Source organism: Podarcis filfolensis (genome assembly GCF_964270895.1).
Source record: "Podarcis filfolensis genome assembly, chromosome: 14".
NCBI lineage: Eukaryota > Metazoa > Chordata > Lepidosauria > Squamata > Lacertidae > Podarcis > Podarcis filfolensis.
Genome location: NC_139616.1, coordinates 47268798 through 47292341, shown reverse-complemented (window position 1 = coordinate 47292341; position 23544 = coordinate 47268798). Strand labels below are relative to the sequence as shown.

Here is a 23544-nt window from a genome sequence, read left to right as displayed (position 1 = left end):
GATGTCCCTATTTTCATGGGAGAAATGTTGGAGGGTATGGTAGGACGTCCCTATTTTCATTGGGGGTGGGGGTGGTATGGAGTTACATGACCACCAGAGATAAGTATCTGTACAACCTTTAGAAGACATCTGAAGGCAGCTCTGTTTAGGGAAGTTTTAAATTTTTTTATTATGTTTTTATATGTGTTGGAAGCCACCTAGAGTGACTGGGGCAACCCAGTCAGATCTGTGGGGCATAAGTAATAAAATTATTATTAATAATAATAATATTATGGAATAGGACATCCCTAATGATTGGAGAAATGTTGGAAGGTATGGGTTTTCAGTAGCAGGACTAAGAAAGACCTGAGATGTAGACCATGAAGAACAACTGCCAGTCCAGACACACAGTTCTGGCTTATAGGTGGACCTTTAGTCAGTATTTAGTTGCTTCAGATATAGATAGAGAGACAGAGAGATATATTCATATGCATGTCATGGTGAATTTATTACTAATTTATTACACACAAAAAAGAACAATACAACTTTGCCCTTCCTCTGAGGTGCTCTGGACAGCAGACATGGAGTTTTAGACTTGATTTATTGATTTAACCATCCTTCACAGGCATTTTGGGACGTGGGTGGCGCTGTGGGTTAAACCACAGAGCCTAGGACTTGCCGATCAGAAGGTCGGCGGTTCGAATCCCCGCAACGGGGTGAGCTCCCGTTGCTTGGTCCCTCCTCCTGCCAACCTAGCAGTTCAAAAGCACATCAAAGTACAAGTAGATAAATAGGTACCACTCCGACGGGAAGGTAAACGGCGTTTCCATGCGCTGCTCTGGTTCTCCAGAGGTGGTTTAGTCATGCTGGCCACATGATCCAGAAACTGTACGCCGGCTCCCTCGGCCAATAAAGCGAGATGAGCACTGCAACCCCAGAGTCGGTCACGAACTGGACCTAAAGGTCAGGGGTTCCTTTACCTTTACCTTTACACAGGTATTTCAAACCTACTATATATCTGCCAGCCAACTCATTTCCTATAATTTGATGTGTGGAATGCCCACACCAAATTGACATGTACAGTTATGATCATCATAATAATAATTTTATTATTATTTTCCCCAACCCATCTGGTTAATCAAGATACATGCCCAGACTGCCTCACATCTGGTCAAAGGCCAGCATTCTTGGACCACAAAAGACTTGCCACAGTACTTTAAGCCAGGGTTTCCAAAACTTAGGTCTCCAGCTGTTTTGGGGTTACAACTCCCATCATCCCTAGCTAGCAAGACCTGTGGTCAGGGATGATGGGAATTGTAGTCCAAAAACAACTGGAGATTCAAGTTTGGGAGACCCTGCTATATGTGCTGGTTGCTTTGAGACTGAATTACTGCAATGCACTTTTTGTGGGGCTTCCCTTGCGCTTGATCTGGATGCTGCAGTGAGTGTAGAATGCTGCAGCACGATTGCTACCAGGCCTCATCACCATATAAAACCTTTGCTGTAGAGGTCTACACTGGTTGCTGGTTGCTACCAGGCCAGGTTCAAGGAGCTACTCTTGGTATATAAAGCCCTTAACAACTTGGGACCAGTTTACCTGTGAGATTTCCTTTCCCTTCATGTGCCCACTCATCTACTAAGTCTGGTAGAATTGACATTTGTAAGAACTCATTTAGTGTGGTATCACCCACGCTTTGGAACGCCCTCCCTGTTGATAGCAAGCAGGCATCTTTACTGTATTCTTTTTGTCAGCTCCTAAAAGAACCCCAAAACATTATTGTTTAGGCACACCTACCCAGATGCTAAGAAAGTTGATGTGCCAAGGATAAAAAGGTGGAAGAATGCATTGGAACAGTCCATATCTTGGAAGCTCTAAATGGCAACTGGTGAAATCCTCATGGATGACATAGGCCTCCTTCAGTATTGCCTCATAATGTTTGGCTTTCAGCGGATGGGAAGACTTTGCCCAGGGCAAAGCAAAGTGGAGTGCAGATCTTAGATGTTATGTAATGTGCCCCCACCCCCATGCAAAACAAAACGCTGAGCAGATAAGCAGTATTTGAGAGTTTCTCCATCAATTCTTGCTCTCACTCTCTTCCTTCCAAGTCAGCCTCAACATGGCTCTGTGGACCTTAGTCCTCCTTGACCCAGTCTCAGTTTTCTTGCTGCTTGCACTGATCTTCCTAACGACATTCTGGTTTCTGAGCAGCAGCCATGGGAAACCACCTCTGCCCCAGCCTCCAGGTCCTCGTCCGCTCCCAGTCATTGGCAATTTGAATTTGATAGATATCAGAAGACAAGATTTATCATATATGAAGGTGAGATGTGGTGATGGCTTGTGGTGGGAGGGAGGGAAGGAGGTGTTGGTTCTGTTTTTAAACCTTCCCATTTCAGCGCAGCCAACATAGAGTTTGTTGTTGTTGTTGTTGTTTAGTCGTTTAGTCGTGTCCGACTCTTCGTGACCCCATGGACCAGAGCACGCCAAGCACTTCTGTCTTCCACTGCCTCCCACAGTTTGGTCAGGCTCATGTTTGTAGCTTCAAAGACACTATCCAACCATCTCGTCCTCTGTCGTCCCCTTCTCCTTGTGCCCTCCATCTTTCCCAACATCAGGGTCTTTTCCAGGGAGTCTTCTCTTCTCATGAGGTGGCCAAAGTATTGGAGCCTCAGCTTCACGATCTGTCCTTCCAGTGAGCACTCAGGGCTGATTTCCTTAAGAATGGATAGGTTTGATCTTCTTGCAGTCCATGGGACTCTCAAGAGTCTCCTCCAGCACCATAATTCAAAAGCATCAATTCTTCGGCGATCAGCCTTCTTGATGGTCCAGCTCTCACTTCCATACATCACTACTGGGAAAACCATAGCTTTTACTATACGGACCTTTGTTGGCAAGGTGATGTCTCTACTTTTTAAGATGCTGTCTAGGTTGATCATTGCTTTCCTCCCAAGAAGCAGGCGTCTCTTAATTTCGTGACTGCTGTCACCATCTGCAGTGATCATGGAGCCCAAGAAAGTAAAATCTCTCACTGCCTCCATTTCTTCTCCTTCTATTTGCCAGGAGGTGATGGGACCAGTGGCCATGATCTTCGTTTTTTTGATGTTGAGCTTCAGACCATAGAGCATAGAGTTTAGCTTTCCGTAAATCCCTGAGTATCGTTTCACAGCGTGATTTTCAGAGCAGATCACTTGCGATTATGATGGTGAAAATGTTAAACTCCTTAAATAATATTCGAGGTCCAAGGCTGTAGTCCTACATTCCATGGGCAGAAAACCAGGGTTCAGAATTAGAGGGCCGCTCCAGGTCTCCCCCACCTCAGAGACCACCTACCAATTTTGGCAGTGGCATGAAGAGAGCCTGGGGCATGACTGCCTGCAGCAGCACCTGATTTGTAGAGCAGAAGCGAATCAGTTACGTAAGTTTTCTGGGGTATTTTGCAGCTTCATCCATCCTGACCCAGTGCTGTGATCAGCATCTGATGAGTCATCCAGTGAGATTGTCGCCACTCCCCTCGCCGACACCTTGGCCCTCTTGACAGCTGAGAGCGCAGTTTTTGGAGAGGTGACAGGTCACAAGGATCTAAAGTGGCCAGGGAAGATGCATACTTGTTTCCCTGCCGCCACCAACAAGGCCTTTTTTCCAGCTGTGGGGCAGGAGAGATAAAATCCCCTCTTTTGCACTGGTTTATTTGACTGAAAATATTCATACACCGCTCTTCATAAAAAATAAAAAAAGACACCAGGGCAATTCACAATTGGGACAATAAAACCATACAATAGAAACCATATTTAAAAACTTAAAATTAGAAATCAGCTGACTATGGCAGAAAGATATCTTCTTCATTGCCCACATTTGTTTTCAGCAGGTGTTTAAAAGGTTGAAATAGAAGGTGCCTTCTGAATCTCTATTGGCAGAGAGTTGCACAGGGCTGGGCTGATGACAGTGGCTCGGTTTCATGTTGTTGTCAAGTGAGTCCTGACAGTGGTCCTGGCAGTGTGGCTACGTGAAAGGCAATAGTCTCTGTGTGCCTGGAAATCCTCATTCTCATTGGTGGGGTCTGGTGCGTCACCTCCCCTCCCAGAAGTTCCCGGCTGTCGATGGTGGTCACTTGCAAGGGAAAATCCAGAGGCAGCAGGTGGAGTTGGTGTTCTAGAGCGAAGCTCTTGCTGAAGAAATTGCAGGAACTGCCTGAATCCAGCAGCCCCTTCACCTTGACTGGGTGCCCATTTGGGAGTTCTAGCACCACTTCTATGGCTATAGCTGCCCTGGGAGGGTCTGGTTGGGGCACTTCTATTGGTTGTTGGCTTGGCTGCCGCCCCCGCTGATTGGCAGCCAAGCTTGGCCGTTTCCCTGGTCCTGATCCGTTTCCTCCTTCCCCTCACAGCCCACAGCTCCCACCATCCCTTGCCAGGCCTTTCTTTGAGGGCAGACCCTGGCAAAATGTCCTGGCCTTTGGCAGAGGAAACACTTCTTGTGGGTTTTCCAATCCTTTCCCTCCCTCTTGTGCCCTTCAGTGGTGTTTGAAACCTCATGCGCGCGCCATCTATTTCCATTGGCTCAGCCGGCTGGGGAGGCTGCCGCGGTATTTCAGGAATGCGGTAGTCATGGTAACGTTCCCCTCTCCCTTCGCTCTTCTCCTGCGCCCGCGCTTCCTGTCTCGCTCCAATCGCAAGCACATCCTTGGTCAGCTGGTCCATTGACTGCGGGTGGGGCGCGCAGGAAAGCTCATCCTTGACCGTTGGGGACAACCCCTCCTCAAATAACATCTGAATGGGTTCTGCGTCCAGATCCCACCCAAGCCGGTGGATTAACATCGCAAAGCGCGACCAGTACTCTCTAACAGATTGGCTCCCCTGCTTGCACCCCATCAATTGCCGCCGAACCACATTTTGCTCCACTTCGCTTGAAAACATTGCATTCATCGCCTGAAAAAATTCCCTGACGTCTTTCAAGGCGGCATTTTGCGTTGCCATTAGGGGCCTGATCCATTCCCGCGCCCCATCCTCCAGATGCCCCACAATGTAGGCCACCCTCTCCCCATCATCCGCAAAGTCATCATGCTGCAGTTCCAAAGCGTACTCTATTTCCGTTCGGAACGCGTTGTAGTCCTGGGGCTTTCCCCCAAACTTGTGCACCAGCCCCGGTACCTTCCTTGCGATGGGGGTGGGTCTGACCTTGGCATCCTGAGCCCTCCGTTCTTCCAGCCTCGCTGTCAGCAGAGCCACATGCTGTTCTAAATCTCGGTTCCTCTCCACCAGATTCTGCACTCCAGCTGCTCGCTCCGTGGCGCCGGCTTCTCCTGTTTGACTCATTATGCTCCCCTGCCTGTCGCTGCGCACAAGCAACTTCAGGGACTGACGGATTGCTGTAATGGCTTTAGGGGTTGCTTGTGCGTAAATAGCCGTCGCTCTGGGCTAGGTTGGCTGGTTAAACCATTTATCGCTGGACAGCCATCCACTCCGTGGCTGTTCAGTCGCTGGCAGAATCCGTCAGTGGGCGTTTCTTAAACCTTTTCCAACATAAGAGTTGTTTGACGCCCAGTCTCCTCCTACTCTCCCTGCGCGGAAGTCTTCTGCGCAGGAAGGGCGTGGGTAGCGGAGGACCTGTGCTCTCCCCGCTGGTGTCCAGTGAAGAGTCCCGGAGCCTGCTCTCTGCTTCCCCCATTGGCCCCCCTCTATCCCTGGTGTAGCACTGATTTTCTTCCCCAACAGGAGACTTGCCTCTCTCCCTGCTTGGCCCCTCTCCAGCATCGTTGTGGGGCCTCGCCTCCTCCTCTAGTTCCGATGGCAGTTCCCTGACAGGTACCTTAGACCCAAGTTGCCCAGAGCTTTAATTCAGGGACTTGAACCTGGCTCGGTAGCAGGTGATAGATGGAGTCACATGGCCACTAATAATGAACCATATGATGTAGATATTACTGCAAATTTATTATGCTGTTTTTGTGATGCAGAAATGACATGAGGAGATTTGGTATACTTATTTGTGTCATTTATTATTCCTATGAGCTTTGTTCATGAAACCCATTAAAAAATTGTTCAAAACAGCTATTCTATACCCATTGGAGCTTCCGAACAAGCTCCAAGGGCACCCACACATAGGGCGCATTGCAGTAATCCAGCCTCAAGGTTTCCAGCAGCAGTCGGACTATCTCTGATCACTTGTTGTTCATGGGGGGCGGGGGAGCAGAAATCACTGACCCATTGAAGGTTGCGCACACACAATAAATCACATTACGCACACAGAAGTTCACATTGTTTATCAATTACTTATTATCCAGAAGATAAATAAGGTGCATTTTGAGCTCCTAAAATTTCCTGGAAACAAACTCGCAATCAGCACAGCTGTGGTTTTGGTTTTTTTAAGAAACTCTCCTGACCCTTTTAACCTGGCAAACTATTTTCTCTTATTGTTTTGAAATTTCATGAGGTTCTGAATATCAGAGAATGAGCACTTTAGCACATAAGGTATTGTTTGTAAAAAAGAAAGAAAGAAAAGAAGATCTGTTGTAGACATAAACAGCCCTCTTATTTCACCTAAATGATTCAGTGGAACTACTTAAAAAGTATTGGAGTCTCCAGCACAAACTGAAATTAGGTTTTTTTTATTAAAAAAAAGGAGGATCCGTTTCAGTTTGGGCCGCACCACTGTTTGCGGTGGGAACATCTTAAAGCAGATTGGAAGCAGATTCTTTCTCCCAAAAAAAAATTTGGGCACTTTAGTTTACCCCTCTCAGAGTTCCAATTCCCAGCAACAAACTACAGCGCCCAGATTTCTTTGAAGGAAAGTATGGGCTTTGTATGTGGTTTTAAAGGTCCAGCATGTACAAAGCCAGAGGCAGATTTAGGACTGCATGACCAGTTCCGCTGGACCGGGCACTGAGCCTAGTGGGCGCCGTAGGGTGTTGCAACCATGATGTAGTGAATTTAGCAGAATGGAGGGCAAGAGGCAGAGGGGTTCCAAATTTTGGCCTTGCACAGGGTGCTGCTGAAATTTGAAAGCTCAAACTTCCCAGAGTGGTTTAACAATCAATCCCTCTTCCCAGGGAACACTGGAAACTGTAGTCCTTTGAGGGGAATAGGGGGTCTCCTAGCAACTCTCAGCACCCTTAACAAACTACAGCTCCCATAATTCTTTGGGGGAGGGGGAGCCATGACTGTTTAAAGTGGTATCAAAGTGCTTTAAATGTACGGTGCAAATGTAGCTGCTTTTGATCCTACTTTTCCAATTGAGCCCTGCCTGTGACCATTGCTCCTTCACACCCATGTTCCCCTCACAGAACTACAATTCCCAGAGTTCCCCCCTTCTCTGAATTTCCACCACCACCACCACTCTTGTAGCATTGCTGTGTGCTTTGGCTAGACTGAAAAAGAGATGAAAGATGGAAAGCAAACCATCAACATGCCCTGCCTCATTGTAAAGTTCAACACAAAGGCAAAGAACAGTTGTATGGTGATGTAAACAAAATCTGCTCCTTTTGCCTTATGGGGTATCCAAGAGCCTGTGTAGGAGGCTCAGTAGGAGAAAATAACAGAGGCCAACCAGAGAATATTGAGAAGCCAAGCAGCTAGTAAGCCTGATCTTTATTAAACTGTTGCAACAGGGTCCTCACTCACCACACGCAAGAGGGAGGAGGAACCCAGAACAATGGTGTGCAAGCCCTTATATAGACTTTTGAAATTGCCCACCCCGTAGCTCAATAACACCCCCCAAAATATCATACATACAGCACAGAAGGAGGCGGTCTACAACAGAAATCCTGTCTGCCAGGATACCTGACAATGACCAGCGATTGCTTACTTGGGCAGCCTGGCCATTTTTTTTGTGATAGTAAATACTTTAATTCCTGAATCCAGGTCACAGGCTCACCCTATTCATACACAAAGATGCCCTAAAGACAGGTAAGCAAAAGACAATAGAGAGGCTTTTCCGTTTCCTTGCAGAGAAACATTTGAGGTCAATTTGGGAGAGTCGGAATGGTTTCAGGATTGTTCTCCTGTACTATTTCAGACACGTAGTTTACATACTTATGTATATGTTTGCCTTGTAAATTTATGAACATTTAATTTATATATTTGAGACCTTAAGTTATTACAACAGTGGCATTAAAGTATGGTGTTTTATATTTGCTTGGGCTTCTTTCAACCCCCCCCCCCGAAGTGGCACCAAAGAATGATTATGAAAGGAGATAAACTTTCTTTCATCTTCACAGGAAACTTCCAGCTTCTCCAAGTAATTCATCTTGCCCTATTGATTTTCTCATGCTCCGACAAGGCAGCGGATCCTCTTCCCCCTCACTGGAATGGCGGAGGGGGGGGCAAGAATGGACTATTGCAACCCCACCACAGCCATTCCCCAAGAGCCGCACAACTGCAGAACTGTTGCACAACAGAATGCTTTTCACCACTTGGAAAAGTTGTAGAGCTTAGCTCTTGCATCCTCCTCTGGCAGCCTGCAGCACTGCATGTGGAATTTTTCAGCTTTCAAATTCCAAAATTGAGGGGTGCTGAAAAGTTGTAACATGACTTGGGAATTCAAAAGATATTTTGGTTAAATTAAAATAATTTAGTTAGTAAGTAGTAAGTAAGTAAAATGTGTGTAAAATTGCATAGAAATAATTAAAAACGATTGCCAAGTACTTGCAGCTCCCTCCCAAGGGAGTCTGTCCCACTGTCGAACAGCTCTTACTATAAGAAAGTTCTTCCTGATGACTTAAAATAAACAACTTATATAAAAGAAAGTAATATGCAACGATCTATTAGCGTGTAATAGCATGTTATAGAATTAACTCTTGAAACATTGATGTAATGGTTCTAGGGGTTGCTCGTGAGTAAGCCGGTGCAAACACCTGGCTGGGTTGCCTGAGTGAACCTTTTCTGTCCAGACAGCCACTCACCCGTGGCCGTCTCAATCGCTGGCAGAATCCGTCAGTGGGCGTTTCTTAAACTTCTTCCAGCAAAGAAGCTCTTTGACGCCTAGTCTCCTCCTACTCTCTCTGCGCAAAAGCCTTCTGCGCAAGGAGGGTGTAGGCAGCGGAGGACCCCTACTCTCCCCGCTGGTCCCCGGCAAGGAGTCATGGGACCGCCTCGCCGCTTCCCCCATCTGCCCCCCTTCTCCACTGGTGCTACGCTGATTCTCTTCCCCAAAAGATGGGCTGTCTCTCCCGATCCCTGGACGCTCTCTGGAATCCCTCTGGCTTTTGCTCTCTCCCTCCGGCACTGATGGCAGTTCCCTGACAATCGACAAACAGAAATTCACTCTCAACAATTGCAATAAATCATGACTTAAATTTTAATCAAGAAAAACGTACCAACAGCAAGCTCATTTTCTCTTCCAGCTTTCAGAAAAATATGGCCCAGTCTTCACGGTCTATTTAGGTTTCCAGAAGTTTTTGGTGCTGACTGGCTATGAGGCTGTGAAAGAGGCACTTACGAGCAAAGGCAATGAATTCATCAACAGGCCTCCACTCCCAATATTCCAGCAGATGCAGAATGGACACGGTAAGAGCAACATGGGAGAATACTTTCTGATGCATAGTGTTCCTAAACGGGGCTGCAAGGGCAGCTGAAGGAAGGGAGGGAGAAGCACTAGAATTTGGGTGCTGTTAAAGGTCAGAACTTGTGTCTGTTCCTTTTAACTAGTTGTATCACAGAGTTTGAATTATGCTTTTGAATTATGGTGCTGGAGGAGACTCTTGAGAGTCCCATGGACTGCAAGAAGATCAAACCTCTCCATTCTGAAGGAAATCAGCCCTGAGTGCTCACTGGAAGGACAGATCCTGAAGCTGAGGCTCCAAGACTTTGGCCACCTCATGAGAAGAGAAGACTCCCTGGAAAAGACCCTGATTTTGGGAAAGATGGAGGACACAAGGAGAAGGGGACGACAGAGGACAAGATGGTTGGACAGTGTTCTCGAAGCTACTAACATGAGTTTGGCCAAACTGCAGGAGGCAGTGGAAGACAGGAGTGCCTGGCATGCTCTGGTCCAGGGGGTCACGAAGAGGCGGACATGACTAAACCACTAAACAACAACATCACAGAGTTGGCCCCCACAGAGCTGCAATTCCCAGCACCCATAAAGAGCTACATTTCCCAGGATTCTTTATGGGTGGTGGAAATGTGCTTTGAATGTATGGCGTATATGCAACTCATGTCCCATATCTGAAGGACTACCGAAGCCTGCCTAATTTTTCAGATCCTTTGCCAAAGCCCTGCTCCATGCGTCTGTGCGTTCCAGTGTGAGGTAGCTGGCTACTTGGGAGAAGGTCTTCTCTGCAGCCATGCCTCACATGTGGAATTTTCTCTCCAGACATGTTCTACTTCGCTAGCATTTGCAGGGGTGGGGTGAAGGAAGAAGAAGCCAAGTGGAGAGAGGGGCGGAGAGTGGGGAGCAAGAGGGTCTTCTCCCTTTCCGATTAACTCACTTGCTTTCCCAGATGTGCACATGAGTGTGTGAGAGAGAGCAAGGGAGATGCCTTGCATGTGTTTATGTGTGAAAGAGCTGTGGGTCTATGTGCATGTGTGTATATTTACACACACACACACACACACACACACACACACACACACACACTTGCCTGCTTGTTTCCAGGAGCATCTGATGGGACCCTCTAGAAAGCCGCTTGCTGGACTAGATGGATCCTTCGATCTCATCCAGCAAGACCCTCTTAGGTCTTCATGTTCTGATCACTTAAGCCCCCACAGAACTAATTTATATATCACTTGGATTGGATAACTCCCCCGAAAATTCTGCTTTGTGTCTTTCGTTTATTAATACCCTCAAACAATACATTTTTTCCCTTAAAATTAACAACTCCCCTCTAACCTATCAAAAAGGATGTTTCTGGTTCAACCTTGCATACGGAGATCTCATTTTCCTGCTTACCCAGCAGCATACCTTCCTGGCTTGCTTGTGGATGTACTGGCTCGGGCTGATGGGAGATGTAGTCCAAAACCTCTAAAAGAGCACCACATTGGCAAAGGCTGCAGCAGAGCAGAAGGAGCTGGGTAGAAAGAGACAATGCATCAGTCTTACTGCTTCTCTGGCCCTTCCTGGTACCTTGGTAGGACTTGACGAAGAGCATGCCTCAGTTATTGCTTCCTGCTCCTGAGTATTTTTTTCACCGACAAAAGGCTTTGTGCTGCTGGGCAGTGGAGGCTGGTCCATTTGGGAAGATGGGGCACTGCCCTACCAACCTCAGCCAGCCTCCGCTTACATCCAGCCCAGGAGGTGTCACTGCCTGTCATCTTTCTCCTCCTCCTCTTCAGTCTCGGTGTTGCCCTTACAGAACTCAGCAGGGAGGAAGATGGGGGCAAAATTTGAATTAGTTGACTCTGCCAGTCATCAGCTCTGGTGATGTTAGCCTCCCTGCCTTCAGGGTCAGACTTTGGGCTCTCACATTTCAGCGGCGCCCTGTGTGACACTAAAATTCAGTGACCCCTGCCTCTTGCATGCTGTTCTACAGCATTGTTGTGGTGCCCAGTGCGGCTGCACCAGTCACTCTACCCTAAAACCACCTCTGCTGTCCTCCACCCTACTAGTCGCATTGGGCACCATCCAGCACTGCTGCTAGGTGTGTGTCGGGGCTGCTGCTGCTCTGCAGTTCAGCTTAGGCTTGGTACTGCGCCTGCTGCTGAGGGATGAGTGTGGAAGGTCAACTAGGCCGTGGCAACTAGGCAGTGGCACCTGCAGCCTGGCTGAGAAGGGTCTTTTCCAGAGTGGGAGCTTCCAGGGGTCCTGCAGGATATGCCATATGTGCAACTTCCCCCTCCCCATATGTGCTAGAGCCAGAGGTAAGAACGTTTCCAGACAGGTAGGTTGGGATCCCAGTCCACACAGCTTCTTGTGGAAGAAAACGTCATCCTTGTGTTTTCTGGGTTGTGTTCCTCAGGTATAATTTTTGCTGATGGGGAACTTTGGAAAGCCACACGTCGATTCACCTTGGCGAGCTTGCGGGATCTCGGGATGGGGAAAAAACGGATAGAAGGAAAGATTCAAGAAGAGCTGCAAATCCTGGTTGAGCTGATCAAGTCTTTTAAAGGTGATGCATTTTTTTCACTTTTATTGCTCCTTTTCTATGCTTGCCATCTGGCAAGTGCCACTGTGTTCATTCTCCATTCTTTTCTTCTTCTTTTATGTTTTAAAGGTGAACCCTTTCCGCTGAAGACATTAACTTTAGCTACAACAAACGTCGCCTATGGCATGGTGTTTGGAGACAGGTTTGACTATGCCGACGAGACTTTTCTCACTCTGTTAAAACACATTGATGAAGTGGTGGTCCGCCTGGGAGAACCACAGCTGCAGGTAGGCAATCCTCCCTGCATCTTCCATTGCAAAAATAGTACAGACTTGGTTGGTGGTTTTAGAAACTCCACATGCTGGCCAGTGGAAAAGGGTGCCGTGCCTTAGAAACTGGTTTGATGCAGTCTAGAATCCCGGAGATTTGTCAGGTACAGTGGTACCTCAGGTTAAGTACTTAATTCGTTCCGGAGGTCTGTACTTAACCTGAAACTGTTCTTAACCTGAAGCACCACTTTAGCTAATGGGGCCTCCTGCTGCCGCTGCGCCGCCGGAGCACGATTTCTGTTCTCATCCTGAAGCAAAGTTCTTAACCTGAGGTAATATTTCTGGGTTAGCGGAGTCTGTAGTGTATGTAACCTGAAGCGTATGTAACCCGAGGTACCACTGTATACACTAATCATTTTGTAGCAGTAAAACCACAACCAAGTGTGCTTTTTAAACACACCACAGGCAAAGCAACGATGTGATGGGCACTTAGATACCAACAACTTTTATTATTATATATGTTGACATCCTGCCTTTCCCCCAGACTGGGACTTAAGGCGGCTTACAACCAAATTAAAAGATCACCGATAAAATACAAAAAGCTAATGACATTTAAAAGACAACCATTAAAAAGTAATGAAATTCAAATAGCATTAAAGCAAGCATGAATAAACTGCTTCTGGTGCATGGAACAATGTGATGAGTGCCAGTGTGCGTGCAAATGCTGTTTATCTTCCTGCCGCAGAGATACCTATTTATCTACTTGCGCTGGCGTACTTTCGAACTGCTAGGTTGGCAGGAGCTGGGACAGAGCAACGGAGCTCACACTGTCACGGGGATTCGAACTGCCAACCTTACGATCGGCAAGCCCAAAACGCTTGGTGGTTTAGACCACAGTGCCCCCTGCAGAGCAGCTGTACGAAGCTGGCTTTACTCTCCAAGTGGAAAACTGGAACTGTCCTTGAGTCAGGCTGGAAAGAAATGTTTTTATTTGAAGCCAAAATGAGATTGGGCTCCCGTCATCTCTCTCTCCCCGCTCTCCTTACTGAGCGGGGGCCTAGCCTGTAGGTTCCTGCCAACCCATCTACAAACATCAGTTTGTCCTGGACATCTTCACAGCCCTCCCACGCAGATCCTGTTGCACAGTGCGTAGCTGGTGTTTAAATTAAAACCACATGTAAACGGAGCAAAGCCTTTTTAGGCTGGGATTAAGCCACTGTTGCTCCACACATCAATAACCTTTCAAGCCCCAAATCTGAAAGTCTTTGTGTGGGTTCTCCTCACCATTCCCCCCCCCCCACTTGCCCTGCCCTATCCCTCCCTTCAAGGGGCACTAACACGCTTTGGGTGACTGGGAAAGAGATGGAGGACAGAAGGCAAATCTGTGGTGCTAAGCTCGCGCTATCTCTCCAAAATGTCAGATTCCAGTGAGACATTCCGATAGCCTTTCAAACGGTTCCCCTAATTCAGTCTCTATCGCATAGCACGCCACTTTCAGGAATGCCACCAAGATGACTCAAAGGCCCCTTGCACAAACCCAACGCGAAGAAATGGGAGTTGTGCAAGAGCACTCTATCTGGCACAGAATTACTGTCACATCTTTCTTGCATGCAATCTTTACTTGACTTTTCATTTACTTCTCTTTTTGGGTTCTTCTCTAGGTATATAATGTCTACCCGTTCCTTGGATTCCTTTTAAAACCCCACAAGATGATCTTGGACACAATGGAAAAGACCCGTGTCATTCTGAGGGAATACCTTGCAGCAGGCAAGCAGAGTATCAATGGGAACCTCTTACAAAACTACTACGACTATATGCTAACCAAGCAACAGTCAGAGGTATATCTATCTATCTATCATCTATCTAGATATAAGGCCAACTTTCCCAGTGCTTATTTGGTGCTTGGTGGGGTGTTTGTGTGTATCTGCATGTCTGTTCCCCAGTAAGTTATGTGCAGAGGATAAATCATGTCCCTAAAAAGTGCATGAGCTGAGTTTGAAAGTGGTACAAAATTCAGGGAAAGGGACAGAAGTGGGCAATCCCAACCGTGATGCTGAGTAAGTCTCAGAACAGCCTGCCAAGGTTAGCTGGTGGGCCAATGAGAGAATGGCTAGAGTGAAAAATGAGAAATTGTTTATTTGCTTGTTGAGAAGATTCAGTATTTATTTTCCCAGGGCAGTTGTTGGTCAAGGAAATATATTAGCAGCAAATTCATCAGCTGAGATGACCACCCTAGTGGTCCCGGGCCCTAAGGAAGTTAGATTAGCTTCAACCAGAGCCAGGGCCTTTTCAACACTGGCTCCGGCCTGGTGGAACGCTCTGCCTCATGAGACCTGCAGGATCTGATTTCTTTCTGCAGGGCCTGTAAGACAGAGTTGTTCCGCCTGGCCTTTGGCTTTCCCTCCCCCCCTTTCTTCTTTCTTTTTTCTTTTTTCTTTCTCCTCCTGTGATGAGGCTGCATTTTAACATTTTAATGTTTTAATGTTTCAGTGTTTTAATGTTGTATTTTAATCTTGTTTTTAAGTTATATTCATTCAACTTGTTTTTATTATTGCTTGTTAGCCGCCCTGAGCCCGGTCTTGGCTGGGGAGGGCGGGGTATAAATAAAAATTAATATTATTATTATAAGATAACCTTTTGGCTTATTTTCCATTCCTTGCCTTGAGAAGCAGATTTTGCCATTCTGTGGTTCATCGGTTCTGCTGTTTTACTGTGTTGTGATATTGTTGCACATCACCCCAATCTCTGAACATTGCAAGTTTCCAGGGGTTCCAGGCACACTTACCCAGCGTTCGTGTTTCCTTCTGGCAGTGAGGCATCTTTTTCTGTCTCATTCACATTATAGCAACCCTAATTCTCTCTAAACTCCGGCTGTATATGTTGAGGGAGAGAGGGGCCCCATCTATTTGCCTCTCAGACAGAGTCCCTGGATCCTTTGTTCTTCCTAATGGCTCATTACCCAGGGTATCACCTCATGAAGAAGTTAACCTGGCTTAATTAGCTCTTAACACTTGGTTTAATTAAAGGATTAGAAGTGTCTAGCACACAACTTAATGCACACTGGCTTAATATATACGGGTCTGGCACCTAGTCTTAACACCAAGCCCTGATGAAATTCTAACTCCTGCTAGACCCAGAAATTTAGGGTGTCTAACACCCACAAACTCATAACAGTATTTTCCTGTTAGCCACTCTGAGCTTTGTGTCCTGGCTCTCACCCTGGATGAAAAACTCAAGCTTGGAGCATGGTTCATTCCATAATATTTAATGCTCTTCAGCATGATAACGTAGGCAAAGTAAGATTCAAATTTAAGGCAAGTGCTGTGCTTGGCTAATAATAATAATAATAATAATAATAATAATAATAATAATAATAATAATTTAATTTAATTTATACGCCGACTATCTGGGCGGTTTACAGCATATCTAAAAACATAAAACATCAAGCATTAAAAACCTCCCGATACCGGGCTGCCTTCAGATGTCTTCTAGAAGTTGTGCAATTCTTTATCTCCTTGACATCTGTTTTTTTTTAAAAATATATAAATATTTATTGAATTTTCCAATTTTATACAAACACAAAAAGAAAAAGAAAAAGAAAAATATTAAAAGCAAATCAGTTTCAATGACAGTTTTTCAATAACATGTTTCTTTGACTTCCTCATACCTCCCCTTCTTGTTTTCTAGTTCAAGTTGTTAATCCAGCAAATCCTAATCTCTTAACATTCCTTTTAACTAACACCTTATTTTCCAATCAACTTTTTAAATTTTATGACTTAAACCATATTAATCCCAGTTATTTTTATCATAACAGCTAGAGACCACATAAGTTCAATCCAGCATCTTTCAAAGTTCATTAGTTTTGTAGTATTTTTGTAAATAGTCCTTGAATTTCTTCCAATCTTCTTCTGCCGACTCTTCTCCCTGGTCGCGGATTCTGCCAGTCATTTCTGCCAGTCCCATACAGTCAATCAACTTCATCTGCCATTCTTCCAGAGTGGGTAGATCTTGCGTCTTCCAGTGCTTTGCTATAAGTATTCTTGCTGCCGTTGTAGCATACATAAAAAAAGTTCTGTCCTTCTTTGGCACCAAATGGCCGACTATGCCCAAGAGAAAAGCCTCTGGTTTCTTCAGGAAGGTATACTTAAATACCTTTTTCATTTCATTATAAATCATTTCCCAGAAAGCCTTAATCTTTGGGCACGTCCACCAAAGGTGGACATCTGAAAGGAGGGCATTCCACAGGGAGAGTGCCACTACCGAGAAGGCTAAGCAAGCTTGATCCAACAAACAAACATGCCTCCTGTTATATGGGAATGGGGCAGGCACAACTTCAGCGCAGCAGCAGCTGGCACCAAAGCCGGCATGTGACTCAGGGGCAGCGCAGCCAGGGAGATGGAGGAAGGAACACAGCAGAGCACTGAGAGACTGCACTGCTAAGACCCTCCCCAGGAACTGATTCCTTGTCTGTAACATAATGAAAGTGCAGGCCTGCATCTTTGTTATATATCTTTAGGTGCCAGGCAAAAACATTTCTCTTCAACTAGGAATTTGACTGATTAACATTCTATGGCTTTTAAAATGTGTCGGTGTGTATGTGTGTGTGTATTATTTGTTTGTTTTTGTTTTATTATGTTCTCATTTTGTATTTTTCTGCTGGAAACCGCCCAGGGATCTTTGGATGAAGGTCAGTATACAAATTTCTTGCTGCTGTTTTGTTTTGTTTTGTTTAAATATAAATAAACCACAGCATTTGCACCTTGCTCTTCTTACTCCAAGGAAAGGAGCAAAGACAGGAACTCGTTCCATGATACCAACATTGTGGCCGCAGTCTTTGACCTGGTCCTAGCTGGGACAGAGACCACAGGCACCACACTGCAGTGGGGTATCCTGTTGATGATGAAATACCCCGCTATCCAACGTAAGCCATACTTTTGTGTCTCAAAGTTGGACAGCGTTGCATTCTGATTTTTACTATGAACCAGCCAAACTCTTGTTGCCATGACAAAGATGCACTGGGAGGGATGAATAAAAGGAGAGGTCCTATTGTGGATCATGGTTTGAGTAGATCGCAGGAAGCAAAGAGTAGGAATAAATGGACACATCTCCAAATGGGAAGATGTGGAAAGTGGAGTCTCCGAAGGATCAGTATTGGGACCTGTGGTTTTTAACTTGTTCATGAACTATCTAGAGCAGGGGTCAGCAACCTAAGGCCCATGGGCCACAAGCGGCCCACGGGGGTCGTTTAACCGGCCCATGGACCCCTGCTGCCCGCTCCTGCAGCCAATGGGAAGCCAGAAGGAGCGCCGGAAATAGCATTCGCTCATGTGTGCAGTCTCTGTCTCTGTCTCTGTCTCTCTCTCTCTCTCTCTCTCTCTCTCTCTAACACACACACACACACAAAAAACACACACAGAGTCTCCGGCCCACCGGGACGTCTGTAGGACCATGAACGGGCCCAAGCCACAAAAACTTTGCTGACCCCTGATCTAGAGTTAGGGGGGATCTGTGAAGTGGCCAAGTTTGCTGACGATACTAAATTGTTGAGGGTCATTAAACCAAAAAGAAATTGCAAAGAGCTCCAAGGGGGCCTGTCAGGGAACTGCAATTGGAACTAGAGGAGGAGGAGGCGAGGCTCCACAGCGATGCTGGAGAGGGGCCAAGCAGGGAGAGAGGCAGGTCTCCTGTTGGGGAAGAAAATCAGCGCGACACCAGGGATAGAGGGGGGCCAATGGGGGAAACAGAGAGCAGGCTCCGGGACTCTTCACTGGACACCAGCGGGGAGAGCACAGGTCCTCCACTACCCACGTCCTCCCTGCGCAGAAGACTTCCGCGCAGGGAGAGTAGGAGGAGACTGGGCGTCAAACAACTTTTATGTTGGAAAAGGTTTAAGAAACGCCCACTGACGGATTCTGCCAGCGACTGAACAGCCACGGAGTGGATGGCTGTCCAGCGAGAAATGGTTTAACCAGCCAACCTAGCCCAGAGCGGCGGCTATTTACGCACAAGCAACCCCTAAAGCCATTACAGGGCCTCTCCAAACTATGTGAATGAGTGATAAAGCAGCCAATGCAAGTATAAAAGCCTGCGTTAAGTTGTTGCATTCATACCTGGTTTCACCTCTTTTTTTATAATAACTGTCAGAGAACTCCCGTTTCAGGGCAGGCACGAGAGGAAATCGAAAGGGTCATTGGGCTGGAACGCCTGCCCACTTGTGAAGACAGGAAGCAGCTGCCCTTCAACAACGCCATAGTCCACGAGGTGCAGAGGTTTGCCAGTATCCTCCAGCAGTTTCCCCGCTGCACCGCAGTGGACACTTGCTTCCGCGGCTACTTCATTCCCAAGGTAGGAAGTTTGCCCTGCTGGCACGGCCAAGTGGGCAAGGTAGGCTGGGAGTGCGCCGTGTCTGAAAGAGGACGTCTGGCGTCACAGCTGACCTCCGAGGCTGCATTCACACAGCATGTTCCTCTTTCCTGATCTTCCCTGACCTGTCAATTTCCATGTTTCATGTGATCATTCACACAGTGTAAAGTGGGATCTAGCAGAAGCTTAGTACTAATTACCACGATAATGGTGTCCAGGGGGAAAATCCAGTTGCAACCCATTAGCTCAGAAAATCCTGAGGTGTGCTTGTTTGTGTTGGAATCTCACGTAATTGGAATTTCCCAACATTTAAGCTTTAGTGCACCATGGTAGTATATCAGTCAAAAAGGCCCAGTTCTGTAACGCAGCAGGAACTGCAGAGTAAAAGGGATGTTGGAACTTACTACAGAAGCGCTAGCATTATAACCTGGAGAAGTAATGCAATAAACTGCATGTCTGAATGCAGGCTGAAAAAGGAAGTTGTCTGAAGCCTTCCCTGTGTTCCTGCTGTGAGTTTTTCTTCCTTGAGAACTTGAGAGGCAGTGTGGAGTAGTGGTTAGAGTGTCAGGATAAGACCTGGGAAACCAGAGTTCAAATCCTCACTTGGCCTTGAAGATCAATAAGAGGCCTTGAGGCAGTCATTATTTCTCAGCTGAAGCTGATAAAACAGACAACCAGGTATGCCACCTTGAGCTGTTTGGCAGAATGGTGGGATTATAAATGGAATAAATGATAATAATAATAATAATAATAATAATAATAATAATAATAATAATAATAAGCTGTGGGCAATGGAATGCCTTCCCTCCAATTCCCCCCCCCCCAATTAACAATGTAAACTCTGCTTGCCTCCCAGGGCACACCCGTGATCCCCTCTCTCACCTCCGTGCTGTATGACAAGACCCAGTGGGAGACCCCCACCCAGTTTAACCCCAACCACTTTCTGGATGCCGAGGGGAACTTTGTGAAGAAGGATGCCTTCCTGCCCTTCACTATAGGTAACACAAATTCTTTCTGCAGGCAAAGAAGGTGCTTGATGACGACCACCCTATCTTCCAAGGGTATAGCTATGTTCTGCCTCCACTGTCAGAGGCCTTGTGTCTCTGACTACCCATTGCTGGGAATCACAAGTGGGCAGAGCGCTGTTGCGCTCCTATCCAGATCTCAGGCTTCCCGCTGGGGCATCTGGTTGGCTGCTGTGAGAACAGGTTGCTGGGCCAGATGGGCCATGGGCTCGTGTTCTTACACAACAGGCAGATTCCCCTCCACTGAGTCAGTTCTTGGAAGTTCTAGGCGTGAGACGTGGAGACCACCTGGGAGTGCCGTGTATGTGACCTGACTTTATTATGCGCATGAGATGAGGCCATAGGGAGAGATCAGCTTCTTGCGGCCCCAGACACAGCCCTTGAGGACCAACAGGACCACAGCTAGCTAGGAGAGCAAGTGGCTGATTTGGTCTGAGTGGCTGAACCTCAGAAAGCTCCAAGGGGGAGTCTGCACACCTGCAGCTTTGAACCGCATCGCCACTCTGCCAAGGGTACCTGTGTGCGTTGCCAGACAGGGATGGAGAACGAGAGTCTATCAGTGGTTCTTCTGAAGGTTCCCTGCCAGGGGTGACTGGCTTGGAGCTGGAGGCTGCTAGGTCCTGCCTCAGTGTCAGAGTCTGTGCCACTTCCCACATCACAGCCCCTCTTGGCTCCCCAGGACTTAGGGCACCTTCTTATTATCAGTGCTCCAGTCACTGCGAATAGCCCAGGGTCCCAGCGACACTCCCTTGGAGTGTTAACACAGGGCATGCACTCACCAAATAATTGATAATGTTGTGCACAACCCTAGTCTCCTAGGGTTCAGTTTCCTGGAAACTAAAGTCCATGGAGACTGTGGTGTCTTTAGGACGTATGGTTTTGTTGTTGTTGTTTAGTCGTTTAGTCGTGTCTGACTCTTCGTGACCCCATGGACCAGAGCACGCCAGGCACTCCTGTCTTCCACTGCCTCCCGCAGTTTGGTCAGGCTCATGTTTGTAGCTTCAAGAATACTGTCCAGCCATCTCGTCCTCTGTCATACCCTTCTCCTAGTGCCCTCCATCTTTCCCAACATCAGGGTCTTTTCCAGGGAGTCTTCTCTTCTCATGAGGTGGCCAAAGTATTGGAGCCTCAACTTCACGATCTGTCCTTCCAGTGAGCACTCAGGGATGATTTCCTTCAGAATGGAGAGGTTTGATCCTCTTGCAGTCCATGGGACTCTCAAGAGTTTCCTCCAGCACCATAATTCAAAAGCATCAATTCTTCGGCGATCAGCCGAAGAATTGATGGTTTTATTTACACATATATGTAGCATGAGCAATGGATGAAGGGTCTTGCAGCATTAACACACCAGCCGGTCTTGCCTCCCCCTTAGGGGTCCAGGGGATTCCCCCAACTCAGGTTTGGATTCAGCACAGAGCAAGATGTGCCTCTGTTTCTTTGGCTTCCAGCATCAGCCCAAGTCACACACACTCACAACTCTCCCATACACAGTACCTCCCCTGCCTTGGCCTTGTCGTTCTCCATCCTTGGATGAGAGTGCCATCCAGCCAGGTGAGGTGGGAAAAGCTCCACTCATTTGTCTCTATGACAACCTCTTGTGAATGGACATGTGAATGGTGGCACTTAACTGGCCGACTAAGACCACTACAGTAACAAAGCAACCAGGTTGACTGATTGACCAGGTTCCTTCACAAGTTTGGAACTGACCCATGGGTATCATCCGGACTACCACTGCCCCGCCCTGCAAAAGAACTTACAAAAATAATATTGCAAACTGTTGGACTCTTGCTTCTATTTGCCGTTTTCATTGAAAGTCCAAACCACTGGTTTGTTGCAGGCCGTAGGAATTGTCCCGGAGAAAGCCTGGCCTTGATGGAGATCTTCTTGTTCTTTGTTGGGTTGCTCCAAAGGTTTACGTTTCGTCCTCCTCCTGGAAAGACTGTTTCAGATTTGGACCTCACCCCCGAAGTCACCTTCACACTGAGGCCCCAAGCGTACTCTACCTGTGCTGTGCACTAAAAGGAGAACAGCTTGTCCCAGTGGAAGTGTTCTTTTGTCTCATTTGCCCAGGTGAATGTTCAGATTACAATATGCACATCTGCTAGTTAGTGCATGACGATGCTAAGGACTACAGAGTTATATTGCTAGATAGAGAGGGAGGAAGTGAAGCCTTTCTACTACCTTTCTCTGTGTATGTGTGTGTACCATGTAACGAGACAGACAGGTGTGAGCTTGCTCCCAAGCTTACAGCACATGCTTAGAATTATATTCTGTACTTTCTGTCCAAGAGTGTTCTGCTTATGCTTTCCCCCGCAGCTGCATAGAACAACACATGTATCAGGCCTATGAATATGTAAGTAAAACATTCTAAACTTGCTTAGTAGTGTGTGGTTTGTTCCTTGAAAAAGGGATAGAAAGAAGAGAGCGTCGTAAATGGGATAAGAAGGGTCAAACAAACTATATTCCCAATGCTTCACAGTGCTGCTTAACTTTTGTGAGTTTAATATTTTTCCTACTGGGGGCTCTCTTGTGTGCAGGCCTTTTGTTTCGAATCCAGGCACATAGCTGATTCTTTAGTTGTTCACCCACACAGTGGGTCCACATGGATTAATAAATTTCCTTCCCGACACAGAAGTCATTATCCTGAGACAATAACCCTTGTCTGTACAGAGAGGGGATTCTTGGAATTGGTGCTTCAGAAACGTATCGGCTCTCTTGGATTATCTACAGATCACAGCTTTCCCCCCCCCTTTATGGAGTGATGAACTCCAACCAGCAGAGGGGACATCCATTCTTTGTTCCTCGTGCTCAGAGCCTTCCTGCCCACCTCCTGGTCTCTTCAAACTCCTGCTCTAAGCCTCCTTTTCTGTGCAGCCTTCAACCTAACCTCCGACGGTTATTTCCCATTGATGCTGAAACTGCACTAGCACTCCACCACTTCAGGCTGCTACATCACTCTTTGTAACTGGTGGTCCTCAGGGCTGGACCTGAGACCTGCATGCCAAGGACCTTCCGCCTTGCCTGGGGAAAGTGAGAAAAGGCCTGTGTGTGCACACTATACAGTGGACGCTCGGGTTGCGAACATGATCCGTGTGGGAGGCACATTCACAACCTGCAGCGTTCGCAACCCGCAGCATCGCGTCTGCGCACGTGCGGGTTGCAATTCGGCGCTTCTGTGCATGCGCAAAGTGCAATTTAGTGCTTTTGAGCATGCGCCGAAATCCAGAAGTAACCTGTTCTGGTACTTCCGGGTTCGGCACAGTGCACAACCCAAAAACGCACAACCCAAAGCGTCTGTAACCCGAGGCATGGCTGTACATGGAAACCCCATTCCTTTTTTAAAAAATTAACATATAAAACACATACATTTACATTTACACAATACATATACACAACACACTATCCTATTTTCATAGCATAAAACATACCTACATTACTCTATATAATACCTACCTATACTAGACATATCAACATACCTACACACCTACCCCACATGGACACCCACCAAGTGACTTGACTTCCAGCCGTTCTTGTTACACTACTTTATTTTTCCAATTAGCTTAAACGCATTTCATTAATTTATTTAATCTCTTCTATCTTAATTTTACTCTCCTTTCACTCTAATCATTTTCTGGATTCACTCAATATCTGTCAAAGGTTCGACTTTTTCCACATAGATTTTGATGTATTCCTTAAAGATAGCCCACTCCTTATTGACTTTTTGTACCGTATCTTCTCTTACTCTCCCTGTTAATTCGGCAATATGAAAGTATTCCATTATTTTAGATAGCCAGTCTGTTGGACGCTGCTGCTTTTCCAATTTTGGGCAATTAATAACCTTGCCGCCGTAGTTACATACATAAATATTGGTCTGACCGTTCTTTTTATTTCCTCTGA

At 46.7% G+C, this 23544-nt stretch overlaps 1 protein-coding gene across 2 annotated transcripts in view; it reads left to right on the top strand.

Moving 5' to 3' along the window:
• The window catches only part of LOC310749202 (cytochrome P450 2W1-like), a 34524-nt gene extending 12497 nt beyond the window's left edge, over positions 1–22027 (top strand). The window contains exons 1-10 of one of the 2 annotated variants that reach the window (XR_014541510.1): positions 2009–2297; positions 9312–9474; positions 11865–12014; positions 12120–12277; positions 13921–14097; positions 17039–17180; positions 18420–18604; positions 19479–19620; positions 21485–21755; positions 21872–22027. Coding sequence is in view for 1 of the 2 variants with exons in the window: in XM_083585803.1 (XP_083441929.1) it covers positions 2090–2297; positions 9312–9474; positions 11865–12014; positions 12120–12277; positions 13921–14097; positions 17039–17180; positions 18420–18604; positions 19479–19620; positions 21485–21666 (1507 nt within the window). In the remaining variant the exon portion in view is untranslated. Of the gene's footprint in view, positions 1–2008; positions 2298–9311; positions 9475–11864; positions 12015–12119; positions 12278–13920; positions 14098–17038; positions 17181–18419; positions 18605–19478; positions 19621–21484 lie in introns of those variants that run through there. The other variant, XM_083585803.1, reaches the window with a different exon arrangement.
• The last annotated feature ends 1517 nt before the right edge of the window (positions 22028–23544 follow it).